Source organism: Meriones unguiculatus, chromosome 6 (assembly GCF_030254825.1).
Source record: "Meriones unguiculatus strain TT.TT164.6M chromosome 6, Bangor_MerUng_6.1, whole genome shotgun sequence".
In the NCBI taxonomy this organism is placed as follows: Eukaryota; Metazoa; Chordata; class Mammalia; order Rodentia; family Muridae; genus Meriones; species Meriones unguiculatus.
In genome coordinates, this window is record NC_083354.1 from 42,831,435 (window position 1) to 42,857,622 (window position 26,188).

The 26,188-nt window shown below is 45.2% G+C and overlaps 1 protein-coding gene across 3 annotated transcripts in view; it reads right to left on the reverse strand.

Moving 5' to 3' along the window:
* Usp4 (ubiquitin specific peptidase 4) overlaps positions 1 to 26,188 on the reverse strand; it is a 42,191-nt gene that overhangs the window by 10,807 nt on the left and 5,196 nt on the right. For 2 of the 3 annotated variants that reach the window (XM_021662781.2, XM_060385264.1), the window contains exons 3-16: positions 25,398 to 25,528; positions 22,821 to 22,947; positions 19,816 to 19,961; positions 19,624 to 19,685; positions 16,599 to 16,739; positions 15,656 to 15,773; positions 15,068 to 15,241; positions 11,987 to 12,145; positions 10,196 to 10,420; positions 9,297 to 9,380; positions 8,688 to 8,782; positions 4,432 to 4,623; positions 3,680 to 3,768; positions 2,679 to 2,906 (exon numbers count right to left, since the gene is read on the reverse strand). In XM_021662781.2, coding sequence (XP_021518456.1) covers positions 2,679 to 2,906; positions 3,680 to 3,768; positions 4,432 to 4,623; positions 8,688 to 8,782; positions 9,297 to 9,380; positions 10,196 to 10,420; positions 11,987 to 12,145; positions 15,068 to 15,241; positions 15,656 to 15,773; positions 16,599 to 16,739; positions 19,624 to 19,685; positions 19,816 to 19,961; positions 22,821 to 22,947; positions 25,398 to 25,528 — 1,971 coding nt within the window. The remainder of the gene's footprint in view (positions 1 to 2,678; positions 2,907 to 3,679; positions 3,769 to 4,431; positions 4,624 to 8,687; positions 8,783 to 9,296; positions 9,381 to 10,195; positions 10,421 to 11,986; positions 12,146 to 15,067; positions 15,242 to 15,655; positions 15,774 to 16,598; positions 16,740 to 19,623; positions 19,686 to 19,815; positions 19,962 to 22,820; positions 22,948 to 25,397; positions 25,529 to 26,188) is intronic. The other variant, XM_021662795.2, reaches the window with a different exon arrangement.

Below are 26,188 nucleotides of genomic sequence, written 5' to 3' on the forward strand. Positions count from 1 at the left end.
CTCTGTGAGTTCAAGGCCAGCCTGGTCTACAAAGTGAGTTCTAGAATAGTGAAGGTTGTTACACACAGGAATTCTATCTCAAACAAACAAACAAACAAACAAACAAACAAACAAACAAACCCATAAAGGTAGATAGCTTGTTGGTGAAGTGGCTGCTGAGCAAGCATAAGGACCCAAGTTCAGCAAAAGCACACACAAGCAGAAAGGCCAGGCATGGTGTAGATGCTTATGATCCCAGTGCTGGAGAGGGAGGCAGAGGCATATCTCTGGGGATGGCTGAGCAGCTCGTGTCCCACTTGCTGCATTCCAGGTCTTTAAACCACCTTGTATAGACAAGCAAGTGAGGGCTGATAGAGATGGCTTAGTAGTTACTGCTCTCCCAGAGGACAGATCCCTGTAACCATGTCTGGTAGCAATTCTTAGTTCCAGGGACTGCTCACCACACCCCACAAAGTAAGTTGTTGTTGGGTTATTTAATGAGATAACTTCTGTGGGGGAAAAAAAGGTGAATAACCAGAGGAATAACAACCAAAATTGACCTCTGGGCCACACATGCACACATGTAAACACACATACAAAAAGCTACATTTAAAGCTGGGCAGTGGTGGCGCTCCCCTTTAGTCCCAGCACTCAGGAGGCAGAGGCAGGCGAAATCTCAGTGAGTCGGGCTGGTCTACAGAGTTCTGGGACAGCCAAGGCTACACAGAGAAACCCTGCCTGGTAATAAAACAAGACCAAACAAACTAAAAGCCAACTCGAAGCGCTTACTAGAATTCAACAGACCCTAAAGTAAAAAAAGGAAATCACAGAGAACAAAGCTGCAGTTGGACAGAATTATAAAGATACCTCAACTATGCTGTTTTAAAAACATGTAAAGGGGCTGCCAATATGGCTCTGGGGTTAAGAACACGCTCTGCACTCACAGAGGACCCAGGTTCAGCTCCCAGCACCTACAGAGTGGCTCACAATGGTCTGTATCCAGTTCCTGGGGATCTGACGATCTCTTCTGAGCTTTGTGAGCATGAGGCATGCATGCAGTATGCATACATACAGGCAAAAATTTAAAAAGTAGATAAATTAATGTCTACAAAAAAGGGGATAGGGGAAGTACAGCTCAGTACCGGAACCTTTGCTTTGTATGTGTGAGTCCCTGCATTAAGTCCCTAGTACTATGAAGCAAATAAGTGAAAAATTTAAAAAGATGAAGGAGGCTGGAGAGATGGCTCAATGGCTAAAAGGCCTATCTGCTCTTCCAGACAACCCAAGTGTAATTCCCAACACCCAATGGCAGCTCTTGACTGTCTGAACTTCCAGTCCCAAGGGATCCAACTCCCTCTTCAGGCCTCTGAAGGCACTCACATGGTGCAGAACACACATGCAGGTAAAACAACCGTTCACAAAAAAGGGCTTTGAAAGGGATGGGTCGAATTGGAAAGTTGGTTCAGTGGTGAAGACCATTTACTGCTCTTTCAGAATAGGGTTCAGTCCCCAGTACCCAAGTTGGGAGGGTCAGAACTTCTTGTAACTCTAGTTCCTCTGCAGGCACCAGGCCCACATATGGTACACACACTTACATTCAATGTAAATACAAGAAAACACTCAAACACATAAAAGATTCAAAATTAAAATGACAGAAAGGAAGAGCAGAGAGAAAGAGAGAGAGAAATAAAAAACAGGGAGGGTAAAGTACCGGTAGTTAACTAGTTAATTTCTTCCCAGAAAAAGGTGAAAGACAAAAGGTGCAGCTCCCGCCCTACCATGGAGACATCACACATGATGCACGTCCGTCCACAACCGGAGGGATGCCTCCTCCCAAGCACACAGCTGTCCTGATTACGTATTCTTCTTATGAGTGCAACAAGTCTACAGAAGTGCTCTTAACATGATCACAAGAATACCTAAGCCAGAGGAAAGGTTCTGCAGAGCAAAGGAATCCTGTTTGCTTCCAAGGTCATCAAGAGTAAAGATGAAAGTTGTGCCTAAAATCCAAGGACTCATGAGCTGGAGACACGAAGATCAGAAGTTCAAGGCCAGCATCAGCTACATAGTAAGCCTGAGGCCAATATTTTTCTTTTTTCTGTCTTTTTTTCTTTTTCCAAGAAAGGGTTTCTCTGTGTAGCCTTAGCTGTCCTTGAACTCACAGAGATCCTCCTGCCTCTGCCTCAAGTGCTGGGATCACAAGTGTGCACCATCACACCAGGCTTGTCAGAGGCCAATGTAGACCTACAAGAAACTATGTCTCTTGGAATAAGAGACGGATCACTGGTTAAGGGCACTTGCTCTTGTAGAGGAGCAACTTGGTGGTTCACAGCTGTAATTTCAGTTATAGGCGAGTCCATGCTCTCTCTTCCAGTCCCCATGGGCACCAGGCACACATGCAGTGTGCTGACATACAAGTAAATAAACCATCATACACATAAAAACATTTAGAGAAAAAGAGAGTGAGAGAACAAGAATGCTTGTCTCAAACTTACCACCCCCACTACCAAAGAAATAAGGTGAAAATCCCTTTAAGGATGTGCCTGTCATCAATCATTCTCGAAGGGACTCAAATGTCTGGTCCTAGAGCTCCATAAAGATAGTTAAAACCTGATGTAGTTGACATCAAATGAAATGACTTTCAAAGAGAGCCTAAGTGCCCGCGCGCGTCTAGCTGAAAGGGCAGTGGAAGCACTTACAGTTAAGTTTTAGTAGTTTCCCGTCAGTTGCCAGTGAATTGATATCAGTGGTTCCACAGGAGTTCACAAGACTGAAGGTGAAAAGCCTCCTGTGGCGTGGCTGGCCTTTCGCCTTCCTCTGAGTGGTCTCACTAGGGTCGTCTCCCTGTTCATCCTCACCACTGCCTTCTGTTTCTGAAAGCTGCTCTTTCCCTTCCTCTTGATGATCCATTTCTTCTTCTTCATCTCCTGATACACATGAAAAACAATCTGTATAGGCCCACATTTCAATGTTAAAAACCTTTACTTAGCCAGGTAAAGTGACATCTATAACCCCAGCACTCAGGAGGCTGAGACAGCATAGTGAGTTCAAGGCCAGCCACAAGCAGACAGCAAGTCTGAGGTTGGCCAGGCCTACATGAGACCCTGTCTCAAAAACAACAAAACCCACAAATAAACAAATAAATCATAAAACACTTAATACTGAAATGCATTATTTCCTTACATATTTTGTTGTTGTATACATTAAAGTGCATCTACCCTTGTACACCTCTAGAGTTATTAGGCATTTGATCTAACATGTGACTGTCCCCAATGGATAGACTGGATAGACAAGCCATCTTACTCCATGAGGAACCAGAGACTCAGAGAATGAATGAATGAATGGCTACACAGAGAAACCCTGTCTCAACAAACATCTTATAATCCCAGTAGTTGTGAGGCCTGGAAAATAAAGGCAAGCATAGGCTACATAGTGAGTTCTAGCAGCACTGCAACAGCAGACAACTCTTCACTCTGCTTCATACCTTGGCCTTGTTCCCCTGCAGGCTCAGTGTGTCTGAAACACAATGTGTCTAGCAGGAATCAAGAGGATTCTACAAAGTCCAAACACTGATGGCTGACAGACCCTACCCTCTACTAGGCCAGACTCAAACACTTCCATGTGTGTGACGCCGTCTAAGAAGGGAGTCAGGAGCAAGGCGGCCATCACAGCCCCACGGCCTCATGGCAGGAATGCTCACCTTCACAGCTGCCCCTGGAGCCATTGCAGGCCCCAGGCTCCAAAGGTGAGCTGAGAAACTCATCAGGCAAAGGCTGCTTTATATAGCGGCTTAAAAAAAAAAAAACAAAAAAAAACCACATCAGTATTTTTCCACTATGCAACTATGAAGCAATACATAATTTACATATTTAGTTACTCACAAGCATAATGTAATGGCTCCTAAGAGATCACGTGTTAACTTAAGCCAATAACAATAGCAAGAAGGGCTGGTTTCAGTTCTTCCAGGAATGTCATGTACATTCTTTTATTTAGTTAGAAACAGGGTTTCATGTCTCCCAGGCTGGCCCCGAACCTGCTATACACCCAGGAATAACCCTTACCTCTGATCCGCCCGCTTCCCCATCTCAAGTGCTACTGTTCCAGGTGTGCGCTATACCCAGACCTGGTTTGCAGGGCTGCGGAGACCGAACAAAGGGCTTTGCGGATGCTGGGCAACCCTCTTCTCTTTCAACTGAATGCCACCCGAGCACTTTCCACCCTAGGATAGCTGGTAAGATTCTAGGAGTCAGTGACTGAACATGCCTGGGCTCCTGTGACTTAAGTTTGCCAGTTACCCCTACCCCGTAAGCCTCTGCAGTGGCCCTCCAGGGGTGGACACAACGCCATTTCTCACACAGGTGAGTTCATGGGATCAACAGAGAAACTGCAAGGGACTCAGCTGCTGGGTCTATCCGTCTCAGATAATAACCAAATTACATTTCCAGTACCAACCTGATACGATCACAAACAGCCTGGTACAAAGATTCGAGCGTTAGCTTGTGCTTAGGGACAGAAATGAGAAGGGGCTGTCCATAAAGCACAGCCCCAGAAGAAGTACTTGACGGCCTGGACTTCCTCTCTCTGAAGTAGACTGGAAGGGTGATGCATTCCGAGCCATCCATGGAAGGGCTGCAGACCTCGTACCTGCAGGGGTCACACGAGAGGGAACCTTCAGCAGCAGGTCCCTCTCAGAAATAGATGTAAGATGCAAATAGATGCACGGTGGTGAGGACTGTGGCTCTAAAAGGCAGAGTGCCTTTTAGCAGAAAGGGGAGGTATGCGGTTTCCAAGGTGATTGCAAGATCAAGGATCACTGTCAATACATGTGAATCTACACACTCAGATTCTGGACTTAAACCACGGGGGCCATTCTCCCTGATCATCAAAGGATATGAGGATCATCATCTGCACCACCATGGAGAATTCATCTACAGTTTTACCTTTCTCTCACCAAAAAGCTCAACTTTTAAAAATTAATCAAGATTTTTAGTCTCGTTCTCTCTCTCTCCTTTCCATATCCCAGGCAAGTCTCAAATTTACTACATAACTAAGGAGAACCTTGAACTTTAAATCCTTCCACCCCCACCTTCCCAGTGCTGGGATTACAGACACACCTGGTTTATTTGGTGGTAAGGATCAAACCCAGTACTTTGAATACACTAGGAAGCAAGCTACCCACTAAGTTATATTGCCTTCCTCCCTTTGTTTTTGAGAAATGATCCTGTTAGGAAGCCCAAACTGCCCTAGATCGGTTATGTAGCCCAAGCTGGCCTTGAACTCACAGAAACCTTTCTGCCTAAATATCCCAAATGCTGGGATTATTGAAGTTACCAAACCTGACTAATATCTGTGGATCTCTCTAGTTCTGGCAGGTCTCAAACTTGCAACTGTCCCTGAGTTAGGATGACAGCAACCTGACACTGTGCCTTGTTGAGAGCTCATTTCCCCCCCCTTTTTGGTTTCGAGACGGGGTTTCTCCGTATAGCCCTGGCCATACTGGAACTTGTGCCCTCCCCCATTTTTGTTTTTAAGAAAGGTTTTCCATGCACTCCGGCTGCCCAGGAACTTACTATGTTGGGTAGGCTGGTCTAAAACTTACGGAGATCCACCTGTCTCTGCCTCCCAAGTGCTGGGACAAGGGCGTGCACCACCACATCCAGCCATACCCATTGTTTTAAAAAAATCCAGAAAAGACAAAGAAATTACTAAATACAAACAATTTTGAAATCTGGTGTCTTAAATAGTGAACCAATGGGACCAACCTGATAGGATCAGGAGACTTAGAGGTAACATTTGTTATTCTGGAAAAGAAGTTACCAAAATTACTGGCAACTGCCTATAGTCTTTCCCTCTCCGTATATGAGCAAACACAAACTTACTGGTTCAAGTTTTTAAACAGCCCTCTTCCCCAGTGCCTGGCAGGTAGCCCTGATTAGGATTCACGCAGAGAAAAGGAAAATTATTTCAAGATTTGCATTGACATTTGTGCGTAAGCATTCACGGGTGCGTAGCACCCTCAAAGGCTTAACGATGTCGCATGCCCTGGAAGGCTTTCCCGGCGACAGTGAGCTGCTGATGCGGGTGCTAGAAACTGAGGCTGCTCCTCTGCAGGGGCAGTACTCGCCGAGCTCAACCTCAGGCTCCAGGAAACATCGCTGAAAAACTGTTTTCACGTGTGTGAGTGTGTGTGTGTGTACAAGTGCAGAGCACAGGTGTGGACATCAGAGGACAACCTGAGGGGGACCTGGTTCTCCCCTCTATGTGGTTGTTAGGCTTGGCACCAAGTAGCCTTACCTACTGAGACACCTTGCAGGGCGGTACAGGAGGGACTTTTAAGAACAACTCACAGGATCCATTAAGTGGAAAACTGTGAAGTTAGGGATGGTTAGCACCTGGGCCTTGAGTGAGGTTGGGTCACTGGGTCCAGGTTCACTGCTGTCCCTTCCAGGTTGAGTGACCCAGTGAAGCACTGGGTGCCTAGTAAGATTACTGGCCTACCAGGATTACGGTGAGAGGTAAAGTATAGTGTGTAACATGGTTAAAAACACTATTTGTGGCCAGCTGTGATGGCACACACGTACACCCAGCACTCGGGAGGCCAAGGAGTGCAGTTCTCTGTGACTTTGAGGCCACGCTGGTCTACATGTTAAGTTTCAAGGCAGCCAGTGCCAGTGAGGCCCTGTCCCAAAACAAACACTAACACAACACTGTTCTCACAAGACAGTTCATTTTCTGTGTGTGCGTGCGTGTGCGTGTGTACGTGCGTGTGTGTGCGTGCGTGTGTGCGTGCGTGTGCGTGCGTGCACAAGTAGAGGTGGAGGGCAACACTGGCATCCTGCTTAGCCACTCCCGACTTTTTGAGTCAGTGTCTGTTACTGAAGTTAGAGCTCACCACAGATAAACACTCACTGGCCAGAAAGCCCACCTCTACCTCTGTGGCACTGGGATTATAGGCACGCACCACCATGTCCAGCTATTCACACAGGTGCTGGGAATCTGAACTCAAGCCCTCATGCTTGTGTGGAAAATGTTTTATTAACTGGACCATCTCTCCAGCCCTGCAAATGTGTATGTGCATGTGTGTGCAAGCGCTTGTGTGTCCATGTGCGTGTCTGTGAGATGTGTGTGCCAGTCAGAGGACAACTCCATGGAGTCGGGTCTCTCCTTTACTGTGTGGATCCCAGGAGTCACACTCAGGTCTTCAGCCTTGTGTGGACACACCTTTGCCTGCTAAGCCATCTCAGTGATGCCCTTCTGCCACCCTTCTCTTGCCCTTTGAAATCAATTCACTTCTAAAATAATTTCGTTTCCCTTGGAGTGGTCCAAGTCCTCTAAAAACCTCCTTAGTTGGTGATCGTCGGCTTTCCAGAAAGATGCTTTACTTCCCCTCAGGTTAGGTGTATGTAAACACTGGTTTTCAGAATTAAGACAGACCATATTCAGGGATTACGGTCAGGAACTTATGAAACTGGCTGTGGGAGCAAACACCTACAATCTCAGAAGTTAGAAGGTGCCAGGCGGTGGTGGCACACACATTTAATCCAAGCACTTGGGCGGCAGAGGCAGGTGGGTCTCTGAGTTTGAGACCAGCCTGATCTGTACAGTGAGTTCCAGGCCAGCCAGGACTACACAAGGAAATGCTAGAGCCAACCTGGGCTGATCCCCCCACCAAAAAGGAGGAGAAGGAGGGGTGTGGGGGGGGCAAGAGGGACAGTTCAGTAATTAAAAACATGGTGGCTCACAACTGTCTCTAAGTCCACTTTCGGGGGATCCAACACCCTTTTATGGCCTCTGAGGGTACCAGAGTGCTAATTTTTTTTTTCTTCCAGAGCTGAAGACCGAACCCAGGACCTTGTATTTGCCAGGCAAGAGCTCTACCACTGAGCTAAATCCCCAACCCTCTGAGGGCACCAGAGGTACACACATAAGTGCAGCCAAAATACCAACACACATAAAGTAAAATAATTATTAAAAAAAATGAAAAGAAAGAGGAAGCTGGGCATGATGATACAGGCATTTAATCCCAGCTCTCAGTGGCAGAGGCAGGTGAATCTTTGTGAGTTGAACGTCAGCCTGGCTACAAATTCCAGGATAGCCAGGGCTGTTACACAGAGAAACCTTATCTCAAAAAAAGAAACGAAAAAGAGGTGGGAGGTAGCTCCATGGATGAATACACCCTGCTGCTGTCAAGACTGATTACCCGAGTTTCTATGCCCAGGACATTTCCTGTGGCAGTAGAGAACTGACCTTCATATGCTGTCCTAGGACCTCCACATGAGCACTGTGGCATGCGTACAATCTCTTTCTTTCAAAAACTCTCTCACACATGCTGTCCTGTTCTAGAACTCACTCCATAGACCAGGCTGGCCTAAAACTCGGGAGATCCACCTGCCTCTGCCTTCCAAATGCCGAAACTAAACTAAAGGTGTGTGTCACCACCTCCCGGTCAGCTGTGGCACTGATTGAACAAGGAGGCTCTGACAGCAGAGCCACTGAATTAATTCTCTTAGCGAACTAAACCTATTGACAAAGCTGTGCTTGTGCAGGACTCTGTGGGGCCAAAAGGTTCTAGTACTGACAGACGTCCTGTCTCTTGAACATGCACCTCGAAGCCAGGTACCAGGACAGAAACACATGAGCACCTGGCAAACAAGGCAAAGCCTCCAATGTCTCCCCTGATCATGTATCAGAAACTGCTAAGTACTTACACAAAAATGTCATCTCGAGGCATGATGTGGCTTAACCCTTCATCCATTTGGAAAATTTTGTGGAATCGGTGATTATATACATCGGTGACCACCATCTAAGAATCAAGAGTACAGAAAGATGACAGGATGGCTCACAGAGCTCCTGTTCACTGATTAAAACCCAGAAACAAAGGGTAAAAATGCTGTGCTCAGAGAACCAACATGTGAGGGGTCCCAGGGAGAGGGCCAGCATCTGAAGGAGCAGCCGGGCAGTTAGCAGCAATGGCTGCATTGGGAACACCTGTCCTCAAGGGCTAGAAATGGAAAGAAGTGAGTGCTGACCAGAGACCGGTCACTGCCTACAAACCCCAGGGACTTTGCAGAGCTAGTCTCCACGGCCCCCATAGCACACAGCGATGAAAGCAGAGCCCTACTCTTGTCCCTCCGGTAGCACTATCACAGTGGAAGAAGATCCCTTCCTGTGCTGGAAGGGATCATAAGCATGGCCAGGAGTGGTGAGGTATCCAAGACATAGACCAATGATCACACTCCCAAAGAGCTTGAGGGGAAACTCCAAAGGCCATAAAGTGACTTCCCGGTGTCGAGGGCCAGCAAAGACTCCCGCCTTACATTTTCTGCAGCAATGCCAGACAGCTTGGAGAGTGCTTCACACAGGTCAGAAATGGCCCCCATCAATGGCACTGTCACACGGTACTGCAAAAGAAAAACAGCGAAGGTGACAGGAGTACTTCAGAAGAGACAGGAAATCACCTGGGACACACTGTGGGGCCACAAGGACTCTTCCAGAGGCAGTGCATGGCCCGTGAGTCACGCAGCCAGCTGACACAGCCAGTCTTCAGTGTTAGCATAGCTGCAACACTCAATCACCTTCTTTCCCCCCAAATATTGTTTTTGTTTACCCTTTACTTTTTGGATTAGGTCACTATTTCCTTTAAAAAAAAAATGCTAAAAGCATAAAAACTGCCATTTAATACTATGTGTCACTTTCCTTTCTTTTTTTTTAAAGACAGAGCTTCACTGTGTAGCCGCACACAGGCTTCGATCTCACAGGTATCTGCTCTAGCTGCCTTTGCCTCCCGCGAGTGCTGGGCGAAAAGGTGTGCGCCACCACACCCAGAAGCTATCTCCTTGCCACCAGTAGAATTGGACATGAAGACCTACTGCCCACCACCCTCATCTGGCTTGCTCTCCTACCTGATTCGAAGACAAACTTAAAGAACCTTTACTGCATCCTCCCCAACATTCAAGGACTATTAGCAGATAAACCAGATTACTACAGGTGCATGATGGGAAAGTGACAGAGAAATCCCAAGGACCTTCACAAACAGGTCCTAAATAATGGGCTTACACAAAGGTCTGATAGAGGCCAAGGGTGTACACATTCAGACTAAACCCAAGGGGACCCAGGAATGGTTGATGGAGGTCCCCATGCAGCAGACAGAAAGCAGTGTTATTAGGGACCAGAGTCCACTCAGTGAAGGGCATTATAAAAGAGAGGATTCTGTTACCTGGATAGGTCTGCACTGAGGGTCAGCAGGAACTAGGAAGACCTCCATAACTCGATCCTTCTTCAAAGGCAGTGGGAGAGTTAGATAGCAAAATGGGTCAAAGGTCACAGAAACTTTAGCACATTCTGGGCAAACCAAAGTAGATTTGAAAAGGCCATGGAAAGTATCCACAATCACAGAATCATTCCTCAGCCTGTGATTTTCCCAGGCTTCCTTTGCTACCACCTGGATGAAAGAAGAAGAATTAAGTAGGAGATTCTCAACATCTGTCCTTTTCCCTGAATCCAGAATGGTTTATAACAAACACTGAGATGGACCAGAACATAGACTATGAACAGCCAAGAGCTTTTAGTGTACCATACTCCCACCACAGGCTAGCTCTATGCTCTATACCCACACCCACACCCACACCCACACCCATAACCATGTCAACAGAGAATCTATGGAGAGTAAGGGCTCCTGAGACCACAGGCACACAGATCCAATTGAGGATAGAGCAATCCTTTTGTGTCCAATGATCTAAAGGCCCTTAGGGAGATTTGTGGTGGCTGTTGTTGGTTTGAACAGGGTTTCTCTGTGTAGCCCTGGCTGTCCTGAAACTTAGTCTAATGACTAGGCTAGCCTGCAACTCACAGAGATCCTCTCAGCCTTAGGCGTCATTTTAATCAATAGTATATTTAAGCTAACTTGTGTTTTGGGGATTTTTTCTTTTTTCTTTTCTTTTTCTTTTTGACATAGGGTTTCTCTGTGTAGCCCTGGCTGTCCTGGACTCACTTTGTATACCAGACTGGCCTTGAACTCACAGAGATCTGCCTGCCTCTGCCTCTCTGAATGCTGGGATTACAGGTGTGTGCCGCTGCACCCAGCTTTAACTCGTGTTTTTTTCTTTTAAGATTTGAGTGCTACTTTCAAACATTCACATCAATTATTTCGATGCAATAGGGTTCGTAAATTCCCCTTATGTGTACCAGAAAAATCAAAACAACAAGTACAAAAAAACAAGTAAATTTAAATTCTTAAATTAGGTTTTAATGAGCTATTTTAATAATCAAGGAGAGAAGAGGCTAGTTTAGTGCTCTGGTGGCAAAAGACTCAAAATTTCTAGGTACCCCTCAGTTACACAGTCTAATGCCAGCCTAGACTACTAATGAGATCCTGTCTGGTAACAAACTGGGCCTGGTAGCACAGGGCTGTAACCCTGGCTGCGTGGGAGGTTGAGGTCAAGACCACTGTGAGCAATTTGGTAAGGCTGTGTCTCAAATTAAAGACTATAGGTAGGCTATAAATATAGCCCAACATTACAGAACTTGCCCAATAAGAATGAAGTTGGAGATTTACCACCAGTACCACAGTACCACAGATAAATAAATAAAAACTGGATGAACTGTAAAGAGCAGTGACAACGCTAAGAGCATGCTGTCAACATTTGAAAGTGTTTTGTTTTTTAAGTTTTTATAGCTCTTTTCACTCCTGGCTTGTCAATAAAATACTAAACAAACTAACTCACTTGAAACCTGAGGAAATAGCTACAGTTACACTGGGATGTAGCTCAGAGGGTGAATGCCTGTCTAGCACTCAGAAAGCTCTGGGGGGGGTTGATCTGGAGCACTGGGCGAGAAAGGCAGGCAACTAGAGTCAGCTCCCTTCTGACTAGGAATGCATCCCTGTCATGAGTAACAATAAGAGGCAACCAGGGCCCTGGCACTAACCCCAACACCAGAAGACTGTTCCCATGCTGCCAATAGAAGGAAGTCTCTTTGGGATACTGTGCAGACAGCTTCAATATCATACCGCATCTGGCCGCCCGTTGGCATCCTTTGGCTCCAGGTAGGGCTTCTTCTTTACTCGGTTCAGGTCTTCATGCAATCCGTCTAGAATAAAGGCTAACAGCTCCTGAGAGTCTTGTTGTTGATAGCCAGAGAACTGAGGGGCAAAACGTCCCACTTGTGTCTACAACAAAAGCAACTCCATCAGGAGATATAAAAAAAATAGTACAGAAGGAAAAGAGTGAACAAGTAATGCCAGAAGGGGCCCTGCTCACAACAATAGCTTTACAGTCAGCTGGAACATAAGAACCCTCCCCTGGGCGAAGACAATTCAACTAACTCAAGAACCACACTGAGGCCAATGGGCCCACCAGAGAAACAGCTCAGGTCGGAGGGCCAACAAAAACACAGGCCTGAAATCAGGTCATTATCCTAACAGAGGGAAGGGAGGCATTCCCAGTTGATATATCCAAGTAGTGATATGCACCCCACTTCAATGTCCTTTTGTGGTTCAGTGTTAAATTATAGAATTTAGAAACAATATCTGCATCAAATATGGGAGTCCTACACAAAACAGCCCCCACATCCCTAGATCTGACTCTAATGCTCTCACCACCATCCTTGAAATGTAGTTCCCAGTCAGCAGCAGCAGCTCCTGGGAGCTTCTCAGAACGAATGCTAAGGCCCCACTCAGACCCAACCAGAAACTCCAGGGACGGCCAGAGCCTCTTGTAATATGCTTCCCAGAGACAGCCTAAAACCTGAGTGTAAGCACTGTTCTGTATCTGTGCTGTCTAATACTTTAGCCACTAATCGAGAGGTTATTTACATTTAAAGAGGCTGAAAATAAATGCAGGAGCTTCAGTAGAGCTCAACTACACTTAATCAGCATGTGCAAAGTCCTGTCTCGTCCGTAACACCAAGGAAAAAGTTATCACAATATACAGTTGAGACTCTCTGGTAAAATCATTACTTTCTGTCTATGGATGTTTTGCCTGTATGCTTGGTTTTGTACCATGTGCCTATGAGGTACCCAATGGAGGGCCAAATACAGCTTTGGAATCCCTGGAACTGGAGTTACAAATGGTTGTGAGCCACCATGGAACTGCTGGGAATCAAATCCGGAACAGCCAGTTCTCTTAACTGCTAAGCCATTTCTCCAGCCCTCTGAGTTCAGATTCTTGATCATGCTAACCACATTACAAGTGCTCAGTAGCACCTGGGCTAATGGCTACTACCAGACAGTGCACACATCAACTGTGTCCATCAGTAAAAAAGCACTATACTACCCCAAAATGCGATTTGTAAATTGTCTGTACTGGAATGAACACAGTGTGCTGCCATCTAATTCTAGTGGTTTTTTATGATTTATTATACAGTTATTTACTTGTATTTCTCAGGGATTAATATGACCAAGAAGATGAAAGAGAGTCTTCGATATTAACCAACCATTTGAAATTTCCTCACTGAGGGAAAAGAATAAGAATTGCCTTTCTGGGCAGTGGTAGCACGTGCCTTTAATCCCAGCACTCGGAGGCAGAGGCAGGTGGATCTCTGAGTTCAAAACCAGGACAGCCAAGGTTATTTATAAAGAGAAACCCTGTCTTAAACAAAAGAAAACACAACAGAATTGCCTTTCATATTACCTACATTACATCTGAAAATATGAATCTATCCCTGACTTTTGAGGTCCTAATGAGAGCACAGGTATACAGAATTCCAGATCAAATCACTTAGGAATGACATTCATATCACTCTAATAGTTAAAGCTAAATTTTTATAGTCTAGTCTAAAACGCAGTACTAGGCCAGGTCTAACGGTTCACACCTTTAATCCCAGGACTTAGAAGGCAGAGGCAAGTGGCTCTCTGTACGTTTGAGGCCAGCCTGGTCTACAAAGTGAGTTCCAGGACAATCAGGGCTACACAGAGAAACCCTGTCTTGAAAAAGAAAGCAAACAAAAACCACAATACTGAGACAGGCCTGGTGGCACACATCTTTAATCCCAGCACTTGGGAAGCAAAGGCAGCTGGATCTCTAGGAGTTTGAGGACAGCCTGCTCTGTAGAGTGAGTTCCACAATACCTAGGGCTACAGAGTAAGACCTTGTCTCAAAAAATTGAAAAAAACAAACAAACCAAAAAAAAAACAAAAAGAACAAACAAACAAAAAAAAAAAACCAAAACCATACCAACCAAAAACTTCCCAAAACATCCCCCCCAAAAGAAACCCACTATCCCACTGAGTAAAAGGAGAGTCTGATGAACCTCAAGGCTGAGAATGTACCTTCTGTTTGTTAGTTTGGTTTTCCAGACAGGGTCTCTCTATACAACCCTAGGCTGTCCTGGAACACACTCTGTATACCAGGCTGGCCTCGAACTCATAGTGATCCGCCTGCCTCTACCTCCTGAGTTTGGGGTTAAAGGTGTGTACCACCAGGGCTGGAGAGCTGGCTTAGAGGTTAAGAGCACTGGTTGCACGTCCAAAGGTTCTGTGTTCAATTCCCAGCAACCACATGGTGGCTCATAACCATCTATAATGAGACCTGGCACCCTCTTCTGAAGTGTACATGTACATGCAGGCAGAACACTGTATACATAAATAAATCTTAAAAAAAAAAAAAAAGGGTGCAGCACCACTATCTGGCATACTTTTTTTCTTTTAGTATGAGTTTTGAGTGCCACAGTACAGGATAAGACAGAGGTCAGAGAACAACTCTGTAGAGTTGATTATTTCATTTTACTTTAACATGGGTTCCAGGGACTGCACTTCAGTCATTAGGCTTGCCTTTACTTATTGAGCTATCTTGCGGGCCCCTTACAGTCTACCTGAATTTCAAAATGCAAGCAGGATGCCTTAGTATACTATGAAGCCACTCCCCTCAAAAACAGACAAGGGAGTTTAAGAAGAAGGCTCAGCAGATGATGCTTGCCTCCAAGCCTGATCTACATGGTAGAGAGAACTAATTCCTGCAAGTTGTCCTCTGACCTGTACACTTGTGGTATACCTGTACACAAGTGCATGTAAGTGTGTGTGCGCACGCACACACACAAATGTAAAAAACCAATCTTTTCTTTTGAGAAAAAAAGGTAATATATCTCAACCTACTTTGAACATTCGTGGCGCCACGTGAGTATCCCTTCCAGACCACATCTGCTTGATGAGCTCTGCATAGGCCTCTGCAATCTCCCCTTTCATCCCCAGAGGGTTGTCTCTGTTGATCTCGGCCTCATACTCATCTTTGAGAAAGTACTCGGTCAGCGGAGCAGTGTTGCTCAGGCACTGAAACAGAACACAACCAGCGCTTACAGCCCTTCCAGACAGCATGAAGACACAAAAGACAAACCAAGTTCTTTTTGTTTCATACTCTTAGACAAGACTGGTTTCAAACTCTTGGCAATCCCCCTGCCACAACCTTCCAAGTACTAGGATTGCAGATATATAGAACCATACCAGAGCCGGGCATGGTGGCACACGCCTTTAATCCCAGTGCTCAAGGAGGCAGAGGCAGAGGCAGATGGATCACTGTGAGTTTGAGCCCAACTTGGTCTACAAAGCAGGTCCAGGACAGCTCTGGCTACACAGAGAAGCCCTGTCTCAAAAAACAAACAAAACAAAAACAAAGAACAAAGCAAAAATTCCAAAACAACAAAAAAAGACCCAGAGTTTTATTTAGTTGGCAACTCTCCCCTCTACCTGCAAAGCCGAGTTCATGAAGCAGGTGTTCCCTAGGTTTCCAAGTCCACAGAGGCCAGGCTGTATATGAGGTGATGGGGGCTCCTGGCAATTATATGAAGCAGAGAAGCCAGATCCACTGAAAAACATAACCCACATCAGCAATGAAAGCAAGCGCTGTACATATGGCCTTAGGATGACTTTCGGAGTTCTGCTTGGGCCTCCAGAACGTGCATCTGGTCGTAATCTCACCTTGTCAATGTTCCCTACCTCATCTGGTCCTCCAGGCCTCCCCCTCTGCCTTTACTTGACATGTTAGCCTTAAAGGGAGTATAACCTTAAAGGGAGTATAACCTTAAGTATAGCCTTAAAGGGAGAAATGCTATTTGAATTTTCTTCTTTTAGATTTTGGTGACTAATTTTATATCATTCTAGAAGGCTAACTATCAGATGATCTCAGGAAGGAGTATTTTAGGTACCAAGATCAAGAGCTTGCATGTGCCACCATCCTCTAGGCCACGCCAGCCTTGACTGGACCTTAGTGTTCATCCACTCTCCCTCTGCTCACTCTCTTCTACCCTATGTTTAGTGCCACATGTTCCTAGCATGCACGGAGAGGAGAAGCAGGGTTTTGTCAGAACTGAGAACAGTCCCCTTATAGCTGCCATTTGACCAGCCCATCCCTTCACAAAAGTTGTGATCTCCCTACACCAGCCACCCTGCCCTCAAGATTATCAATGGCTTCAAATGGAGAAAACACCAGACAACAAAAGGACAAGTGACGAGTCAGAAGTAGGAGGCATGCTTTACTGCAGGTAGCAAATGGAGTGAAAAATCACATGCAGCGCGTTCTCACAGGAAGCTCTAATCCCACAAGCTTTATTTTAGCCACAGATGAGAGTCCAGGTACTCCTGAGAAAGGACTCAGAGGGAAGGGAAGCAAAGTAAAAGGGCCTGTTCTTACCCCCTGCTGACACCGGAACTGTGCATCCCAGAAGTGTTAGTGCTATCACCATTTGCAATGAAAGAGGCAGACACTGAGGAATAGGGACTTGCGGATGTTTTTGGAGAGGTAGTAAAATTTCTGCTAGATGCAGTGCTTGATCTGGGAGAGAGAAGGAAAAACAACACCACTGACTTTTTGGAAAGTACAGGCCCTATTCATTGCCTTAGGTCTCTTCTCAATAAATATATATTCTTAGGTGTACCTCACAGCTCATACCTGGACCCCCAGAACTCAGAAAGCTTGAGGACAGTCTAGTCTACATTGAAAGAGGAAAAAGAGAGGGAAGAAGCATTCTCATTCTCAGTTATGTAACATGCAGAAGCCCTGTCTTTCTACTCCAGGAGCTGTGAAGTGGGAACAGGAGAGCTGCTAGAAGCTTATGTGCCAGGCTCAGGTCAGCTATGCTGGAGCAGGCAGCAGCAAACAGCAAGAGAATTCTGTCTCAAACTAGGTGGAAGGCAGGGACTGACATTTGACATTGACCTCTGACCCTCACAAGCATCCTCTAGCACGTGTGTGCCTGCATTTACACACATGAAGAGACACACACTCTCTCAAGGACCAGGTTAAATCTGCCCCATCCTAAATTCTAGGACTAGAACATTCTCTCTTAGTTCTGTCTATATTGCTTATAAATCAGTGGACACACTGATCTCATTTCCTGACCCAACAGATTGGCTGTACTCCCATGTTCAACAGTGTCTGACACTGCACTGGAGATCAAGAAAAGGAATGTGCCTCAGGAATTCCAGTCTATGCTCACTCTCGACCAATCACACCTTACCAAGAGACTTAGGCCTCCATGGAATCTCAAGGGGGCACTGCTATTTTCCAAAAGCCATCTCCCTTAGTAGAAATTCTTCGGTCTCAGAGTATGGGCCAGACAGGGAGAAGCAGAGCTAAGAAGACAAAGCGGTGCAAGGCCGAGGCTGGGTTACCAACTGTACCTCACAGGCCAGGAGCCAGCCACCTGGAATGTTTTCCCTAGAGCAGTGGTTCTCAACCTTCCTAATACAAGCTTTTAGTACAGTTCCTCATGCTATGGTGTCCTCCCCCCCACAACACAAAACTGTTTTCCTTGCTACTTCATAACTTTAATTTGCTACTGTTATGAATCATAATGTAATGTAAATACCCATGTTTTCTGATTGTCTTACATGGTGACCACTGTGAAAGGGTCATCTGACCCCAAAAGGGATTGCGACCCAAAGGTTAAGAAACACTGCCCCCAGACGGTTCACAGTTTGGGGGTTTACTTTCTCTGTGTTCTGTGGCACTTCTAGTTAAGAAGTGAGAGCTACCTAGTTTGAATTTTTCGATTTGTTTCCCTGCTGCTGTCACACATTTCTACTAACTCAGGGGCTTCAAGACAACACAAATGGATTATCACAAAATTACTGAAGTAAAGTCTAAAGGAGGAGCTGAAGAAATGGCTCAGAGAAATGAGTAAGAGTGCTTGTTTCTCTTGCAGAGGACTCAGGTCCCCAACATCCATATAGTGATCACAACCACCTGTAACTCCTGTCCAGGGAATCCAACACTCACTTCTAGCATCCACAGGCACCAGGCACACACATAATACACAGACCTACATACAAGCAAAGTGCTTACACCCATAAAATAATTTTAAAGATCCAAAGGAGCCCTGAGTTGAAGTCAAAGTGTCCTTTGCAGAGATTTTAGTTTCTCCTGGAGGCTCTCCGCATTTCTCGGCTCAAAGCCAGTAAAGCTCTTCTCAAGTTCCACTGCTTTGACTCTCTCACACCTACCATGACTGTCCAGCCTTCCTTCCACATCACTTACGGGAACCTTGTGATTACAATGGGTCCACCTCAAGAGGCTCCCGATTTCGGTTAATGTAATCACACCTATACAACATGTTAATACGTTCTTGTGATAAGGCATTTTGTGACAACAGGGTAATTTATATTTTTTTCAACTTTCTTTTAAGGATATGCATATATGGTGTATATGTATGAGTGTTTGTGTAGAAACATATGTGTGTGTTTGTACATATGGAAGCTGAGGTTCATGTTAGATGTCTTCTTGATTGCTCTTTACCTCAACATAAGGTGAAGAGCACCTCAATGAACTAAAGTTCACTCTTTTGGCTAAACTGGCTAGTCAGCTTGCTCCAGAGACTCCATTTCCATTTCCTGTGCACTAGGATTATGGGCAGCCTAGAACACTCCTCCAACACAGGTGTGGGTTCTGGGAATGTGAACTCTGGTCTTCATACTTGCATGACAAGCAGCTTACCTGCTGAGCCATCACCCTAGCCTCAGGTTTGCTTTTGCAGATGCAGTCTCCCACACACCAGACTAGCCTTCAGCACTACTATTTGAGAATGTCCTTGAACTCCTCCTCCTACCTCTACCTGCTAAGATGCTCTCATAGGCTTGGATTACAGGCATGCTCCACCACACCTGGCTCTTTCTTTGTCATCAGGTCAGGAAACAGTAATGCTATTCCCTGCACTACACCGTGCATAGAGCAATCACGTTCATCTGTAACTTTCTAAGGCTGTGCACACTTCCATAGCCACAGGAATGTCTCCTGAGGTAACTGTGCTTGGAGTCCAAGTTTAGTGGCTGAGCAGAAATCCATAGCAGGCCACAAGACAGAAGTGAGTGCGAGCCAGCCACCATCACCTTTAAGCCAGACAAGCCCTCACCATACACTCTTTTTTCTTTCTCAAAGCCTCTAAACTACAGAGAAGTAAAGGAGCTTAAGAAAAACTGCCACTTTTGGCAAAGTAGCAAAATCAGATCTGATCACTTCTCTTCCTCTCCCTCCTGTCCTTGGTTGAGACCCTGACAGGCATCTCTTACACAACTGTCAAGCACACTGCTTAAAGGCTGGCACTTCAAACACTATGTGACTTGGGTGAAGCACCAATTTTCCATCTGATTCAAAGAAACCCGTCCCTCTTCCCCTTTCCCTGCAGCTGTGAGTCAGGTGCGCAGAGAGAAGGTTCACTTACTTTGATGGTACAGTCTGCCTGGGCCATGTGCCATCTTCATTTTGGGGCTCAATTACTAGCACCTGAGTGAAAGGGGAAACCAAATAAGCACAGCACAACACACCTTACCCCTGACATGCTTATGGCCAGAGGACTGGGTCACACGCGCCCTGGCTAGAGCTGCCTGTCTGGGCATGGCCTGGGCCCTCCTACCTGACCCTGGTACAGCCCAGCATCCTGGATAGTGTTGTCTAGCTTGCTCAACTGCTCATAGGTGTTGCTCATGTATTTGTTCCAAAGCCGTGTTTCCCGCTCTGCAGGGATGTTGAAGAGCTTCCTCATTTCCTTCTCGATGGTTGCTAGGAACAGGGAAAATCATCATTACTCAAGGCTCTCTCCAAACAAAGATAGCTGAGGCAAACCAATCTTCACATTCCTTCAAATGTTCATGGAAGATTTAGAGCAGTTTTGCTCACAGACCTTAACTTGTGCGTGCTCCTGAGGCAATCATCATTCAGAGACCTCCTTGGAAGCAGCAGCACACTGCAGTAACATAGAACTCGGATGTAGTGGCTCCTGCCTACAATCCCAGCACTTGGGAACCTGAGGTGTAGGGTTCCAATAAAGTGCAAAGCTACTAGAATGTTTTAGGTCAACCTGAGCTTTGGTAGGAACACATACCAAAAATAAGAAAAAAAATAAAAAGAGAGAGAGAGAATGAAAAGCAACATAAGAAGTCAGAAAACTCAAAGCTGGGTGGTGGTATTGCATATCTTTAATCCCAGCACAAAGGCAGGTAGTTCGAGACCAGCCTGATCTACAGAGCAAGTTCCAGGATGGCCAGGGCTACACAGGCTACAAAAATTCTGTTTTGAAAAACAAATGCCGGGTGGCGGTGGTGCTCTCGTTTAATCCCAGCACTGTGGAAGCAAGAAACAGGAGGATCTCTGGGTTCCAGAATGGCCTGGTCTATATAGTGAGTCCAGGACAGCCAAGGCTATATAGAGAAACCCTGTCTAAGAAAAAAAAGAAAAGAAAAGAAAAGCTAGGTCCAAGATCTTTATTTCGTTAGACACACACAAAGATATATAGATACAGCCTTCTGAGTTCATTTCATCAATTTTAGAGAAAGTGGGAGAGGACACAGGAAAGATTTAAGGAAGGGAACACAGGAGAGGCTGGAGTACGGAGAGGAAAAGGGAAGTGAGGTAATTAAATTTTAATTAAAAATTTTATGAAAAAAAGTGAGCGCTAAGCCAGGTGTGGTAACACAGCCTGCAGTTTAGCAGTGGAGACACTGATACAGATGGATCATGAGTTTGAGGGCATCTGGGCTACTCAGAGGGCTTCATCTCAAAAGAGGGTGTTAAAGTAGCCTGAGGATATGGGTTAGTGGTAGAGTGTTTGCTCAGCATTAGTAAAGGGTCTTGAGACTGATGCCTAGCTCCACCAAAACCAAAAAACCTCATCCCAACCCCCAGACTGTGGTGAGCTTTCTTTTTAATTAACTGATCTTTATGTGTATGTGCTTTTTTGCCTACAAGTATGCGTGTACACCATGTGTGTTTGGTGCCCTCAGAGGCTAGCGGAGGGTGTCCCTCTGTGGGACCGAGGTTAAAGAGGGTTGATGTGGAGGCTCAGTGGTTAAGAGCACCATCTGCTCTTCCAGAGGACCTGTTTCAGTTCCCAGCACCCAAATGGTAGCTTACAACTGTCTGTAATGCCAATTCCAAGGGGCCTGACACCTTCACACTAATGCACATGAAAGAACAAAAAAAAAAAAAAAAAAAAAGCTGATGTGGTGGTTTCAATGAAAATGGCTCCCATAGGTTCACATGCTTAAATGCTTGGTCCCCAGTTAGTGGAACTATTTGGAAAGGATTAGAAGGTATGGCCTGTTAGAGAAGGTGTATCACTAGGTGGTTTCAAAAGCCCACACTAGACCCAGTGTTGCTTATTCTCTCTCTCTGCCTGCCTGCCGCTGCAGATCGGTATGTAAAACTCAGCTACTGTTCCAGCACCATGCCTGTCTGTTTCCTGCCATGATGATCATGGACTAATCCTCTAAACTGTAAGCAAGGCCCCAATGAAATGCTTTCTTTTCTAAGCGCTGCCTTGGTCATGGTGTCTCTTCATAGGAACCAAGCAGTAACTAGGACGGTGGATGCTGAAAATCTAATCCAAATTCTCTGGAAAAATATCCAGTGCTCTTAATTGTTGAGCCATCTCTCCAGACTGTTGTATTTTCTGTGTGTGGTATATGACTGGTAGTGTGGGTATATACACAAGTGTATGTGTGGATGTGTGTGTTTGTGGGGACCAAAGGTCATCTTTAGGTATCTTTGCATCACTTCTTATCTTTTATTTGAGACAGGATCTCCCTCTGAATCTAAAAGCTAAGTGATTTAACTGGAGTTGCTGACGAATGAGTTTCAGGGATCTACCTGCTTATCTCACATTCCCAAGTAAGAAGGTTAAAGGTACATACCACACATAGGTGCTAGGATCCGAACTCAGGTCCTCATGCCTGTACAGCAGGCACTTAACTATTGAACCATATCCCAAGCTTGCCTTCCTCGCCTCCCCCTTTGAAACAGGGAAGACCATACTGGCCTCAAATTCCTCCAAAATCCTCATGTCTCTGCACTCCAAGTGCTGGGATTACAGGCATTAGCCACCATGTCCAACTCAAGGAGTAGAGGCTGTTTGTTTTATTGGCTTGGTTGGTTTCTGTTCTGAGACTATGAGTATAATCCCTAGTATCATATAACCTGGCACTTAGGAGGTAAAAACAGGATGTTATCCACGGCTACATATTGACTTCATGCCTGCTTGAGCTACTTTTCTCGCCATCATGCTTGCCCGAGTCCTGTTCTATTGAACACAGTTCGCAGGTCTGGTTCTTCAGAAAAAGACTTCCAAGTCAGCACTGACAACCACAGTCTGGTAACAAGTGTTAAGAACTTCCCTCCCGGGCTAGAGAGATGGCTCAGAGGTTGAGAACACTGGCTGTTCTTCCAGAGGTCCTGAGTTCAATTCCCAGCAACCACATGGTGGCTCATAACCATCTATAATGAGATCTGATGTGCAGGCAGAATGCCATATAAAAAATAAATAAATCTTTAAAAAAAAAAAAAAAAGAACTTCCCTCCCCTCATTTACAGTAGCCTATACTCTCTTTCCAGTGAGAGAACCCAGAGCCCTGGCCAGCTACTTACCAATGGTGTCTGCTTTGCTAAAATGGCAACTTAGCAAATTGGTGGGGTCACTGTTCTCACAGAGCTTCAGTTCCAACAAATACACCTCCACTTTGCAGTGCTTGACAAATAGGCCATGCTCCACAACCTGTAAGCAAGAGGCAAGGGTGAAGGAGCCACTGCTCGACACCTGGACAGTCTTGATGGCAACATGGCTCAGCACAGAAGGCTAAAACCTATCAAGAAAGTTTCCTTCAGGAATTGTTTTTGAGACAAGATCTCACTATGTAACCTTGGCTGTCTTAAAACTCAGTTTGAACACCAGGCTGGCCTGGAACTCAAAGAATTCTGCCTTTGTCTTCCAAGTGCTAGATTTAAAGGCATGCATTCCCACATTTGGTCTAAGAACAAATTTTTCTTTGTTTTTAGAAAGTAGATTTAATTCATCAGCATAGGACCCAGGAGTTACAATTTTCCCCCTGTAATGAAGAATCAAGCACACCTTCACAGACCCAGAGAAAGATCTGTATGGCTACCCCAAGCCCTAGAGGCAGGTCTCAGAAGGTCAGCTTTAACAGAAAACTCTTGTTTTGGTGCTTGTAGGGTTCATCAAATTAGAGGGATAAAAAATATATGTAAAATCTTTAGCAGAATGTTTACGTGACTAAAATGACAGCATTTGTAGACCTCTGAAGGAGGCTTCAATGTTCTTTGTCCCTTAACCATCCCCAACATTTAAAACTAGCAATCAATCAATCAATCAATAAATAAATGATCCTGAAGCCATGCATGGAGACACAAGACTAATCTCAACTCTAGGAATATTGAGGCAGAAAGATCGGGAGTTCAAGGTCATCCTGAGCTACATAATAAGCTTGAGGCCATTCTGGACTACACGAAAGTCTTTTTTAAAAAAAGAGGGTGGTTGGTGGTAGTGGTGGTTTTGATCTTGAATAATGACTCCTTAAGGATGCAGCTCTTGCCAGGCCTGGTGGTGCACACCTGTAATCCTAGCACTCGAGGAGGCAGAGGCAAGTAGATCTCTTTGAGTTCGAGACCAGCCTAATCTACAAAGGGAGTCCAGTACAGCTAAGGCTACACAGAGAAACCCTCTCTGGTGGGGTGGGAAGTGATACGTAGCTCTTAGCTGGGTGCAGTGGCACATGCCTGTAATCCCAGAATTTAGGGAGGCAGAGGTAGATGGATCTCTGTGAGTTCAAGGCCAGCCTGGTATACAAAGTGAGTCCAGGACAGCCAAGACTACATAAAGAAACCCTGTCTTTTAAATTTTATTTATTTAACGTATATGAGTGTTCTATCTGCATGTACATCTGCCGGAAGAGGAAATCAGTTCACTTTATAGATATGGTTGTGAGCCACCACGTGGTTGCCAGGAATTGAACTCATGACCTTTGGAAGAGCAGACAGTGCTCTTAATCACCGAGACATCTCTCCAACCCAAGAAACCCTGTCTTGAAAAACAAACAAAAAAATGTAGCTCTTTCCAGGCACTCGGGAAGCAGAGGTAGGCAAATCTCTGTGAGTTCCAGGCCAGCCTGGTCTACAGAGAGTTATAGGACAGCCATAGAGAAACCCTATCTTGAAAAACAAACAAACAAACAAAAAAAAAAACACCAAAAAACAAAAAGTCTCTCCTACTAAGGAAAACACATACTCAAAAAAAAGTAAGAAATTTACGTACTGTCTAAATATCATCTGTGATTCCTTTCCAGGAAGAAAAGGGAACACCTGAGATAAGGCAGTGGACATGGTATTAGACTCATGAGTTTGGTTCACCAAAGGCACTAAGCCCTGTCTCTGTCTCAGAGTGTGCCTGCCCTTGAGAAATTAATCTTCTCTGTGCATACACACCTACTTTTGACTACTTAAGAGTAGGGCCAGGCCCCCGAGCATAGGGGAAATGGTTAGCCAGGATAACTTAGTAGGACACTGTCTCAAAGAAGAAAAGTAGGCTTGAGATACAGCTCAGTGCTAGGACACTTTTTAGCATATATGAAGTCCTAGACCATGCCCAGGGCTGGGAAAAAGAGAGCAGCACACATTAGTTTACATCCACATGGCCCAGCTGAAGGGTTCTAACGGGCATCCTAAGCTCCAGGCAGCTCTGGCGTCTAGAGGCCTCTTAACACCCTGAGGTGCTCATAAACACTTCATCTCCTAGAGAGAACTAGAAACAACCTAGAAATAGTCTCTCAGTACAGAATTCCAGAATTCTCAAGAGAAAGATGACAACCAGTACAAGGCCAGCCTGGGCCACACAGAAATCCTGGCTCAGGAAACAAAATCAAGGTCTCAAGCCCAGCATGCTGGTGACATTTTTAATCTCAGCACTTGGGAGAAAGTAGCAGGAGGATCTCAAGTTTGAGGCCAGTTTGGTCTACAGAGTAATTTCCAGGACAGCCAGGGTTATACAGAAAACCCTGCCTCAAAAACAAAATACAGTCTCAACTACTTGTTTTCAACCACTTAACTACATTCATCTCCACAGAAAAATCAACAAAGTCCAGGTACCAAGGAGAACCCCCCTCCACACACACACACACACACACCTAGCAGGCTAACAAGCTGTGTACTCACTTTTCTGACAATAGGCTGCTGTCCTTCCACACAGCCATACCAATTTATCAACTTATTCCAGGCTTCGGTTGGGACCAACACATAGTCCAGCTCATCAATTAAGTGCTCCTTCAAGGTCTGACTCTCAGGATCTGAAAATGAAACAGGCACACATCTCATTTTTCTTTCCCCAGAAAAGTGTTTTGTTATTTTTTTTCTACAAGATTCTTATGTATTTTTCATAAGGAAAGATTCAATAGGAACAAGTACAATATTCCAAACTTCTGTCACTAGTCGTAACACAAAGCAGACCTGACCACTCTTATCCTAGTCATGTTTCTTGAGGCACTTGCATTTTGCCTATAATTAGAAAGAAAAGTGAGATAGAGTCAGTGGTTCATCCTTGTGGTTCCAGCTACTCAGGAAGCTGAGGAAGAACTGTTTGAGCCCTGAAGTTCAAGGAGAGCTTGAGTAACAGCCAGACTCTATTCCCCCCGCCTACAAAAAAAAAAAAAAAAAAGAAAGGATGGAGGGAAAAGAAAACTCTCTTTGTTCATTCTTTGTTCATTTCTTTTTTTCATTTGAAGTCAAATTTATTGAAGGTGGACACGGCTGTGCACCCCTTTAATCCAAGCACTTGAGAGGCAGAGAAGGTGGATTCTGTGATTTTGGAGCCGCCTAGTCTACATAGGAGCTCCAGAACAGCCAAGGCTACACAGTGAGACTCTGTCTTAAGGGGGATGAAAATAACTCTAAAAAAATTGAGATATAATTTATATAATGTACAATTTTATTTATGAAAAATTGTTCTT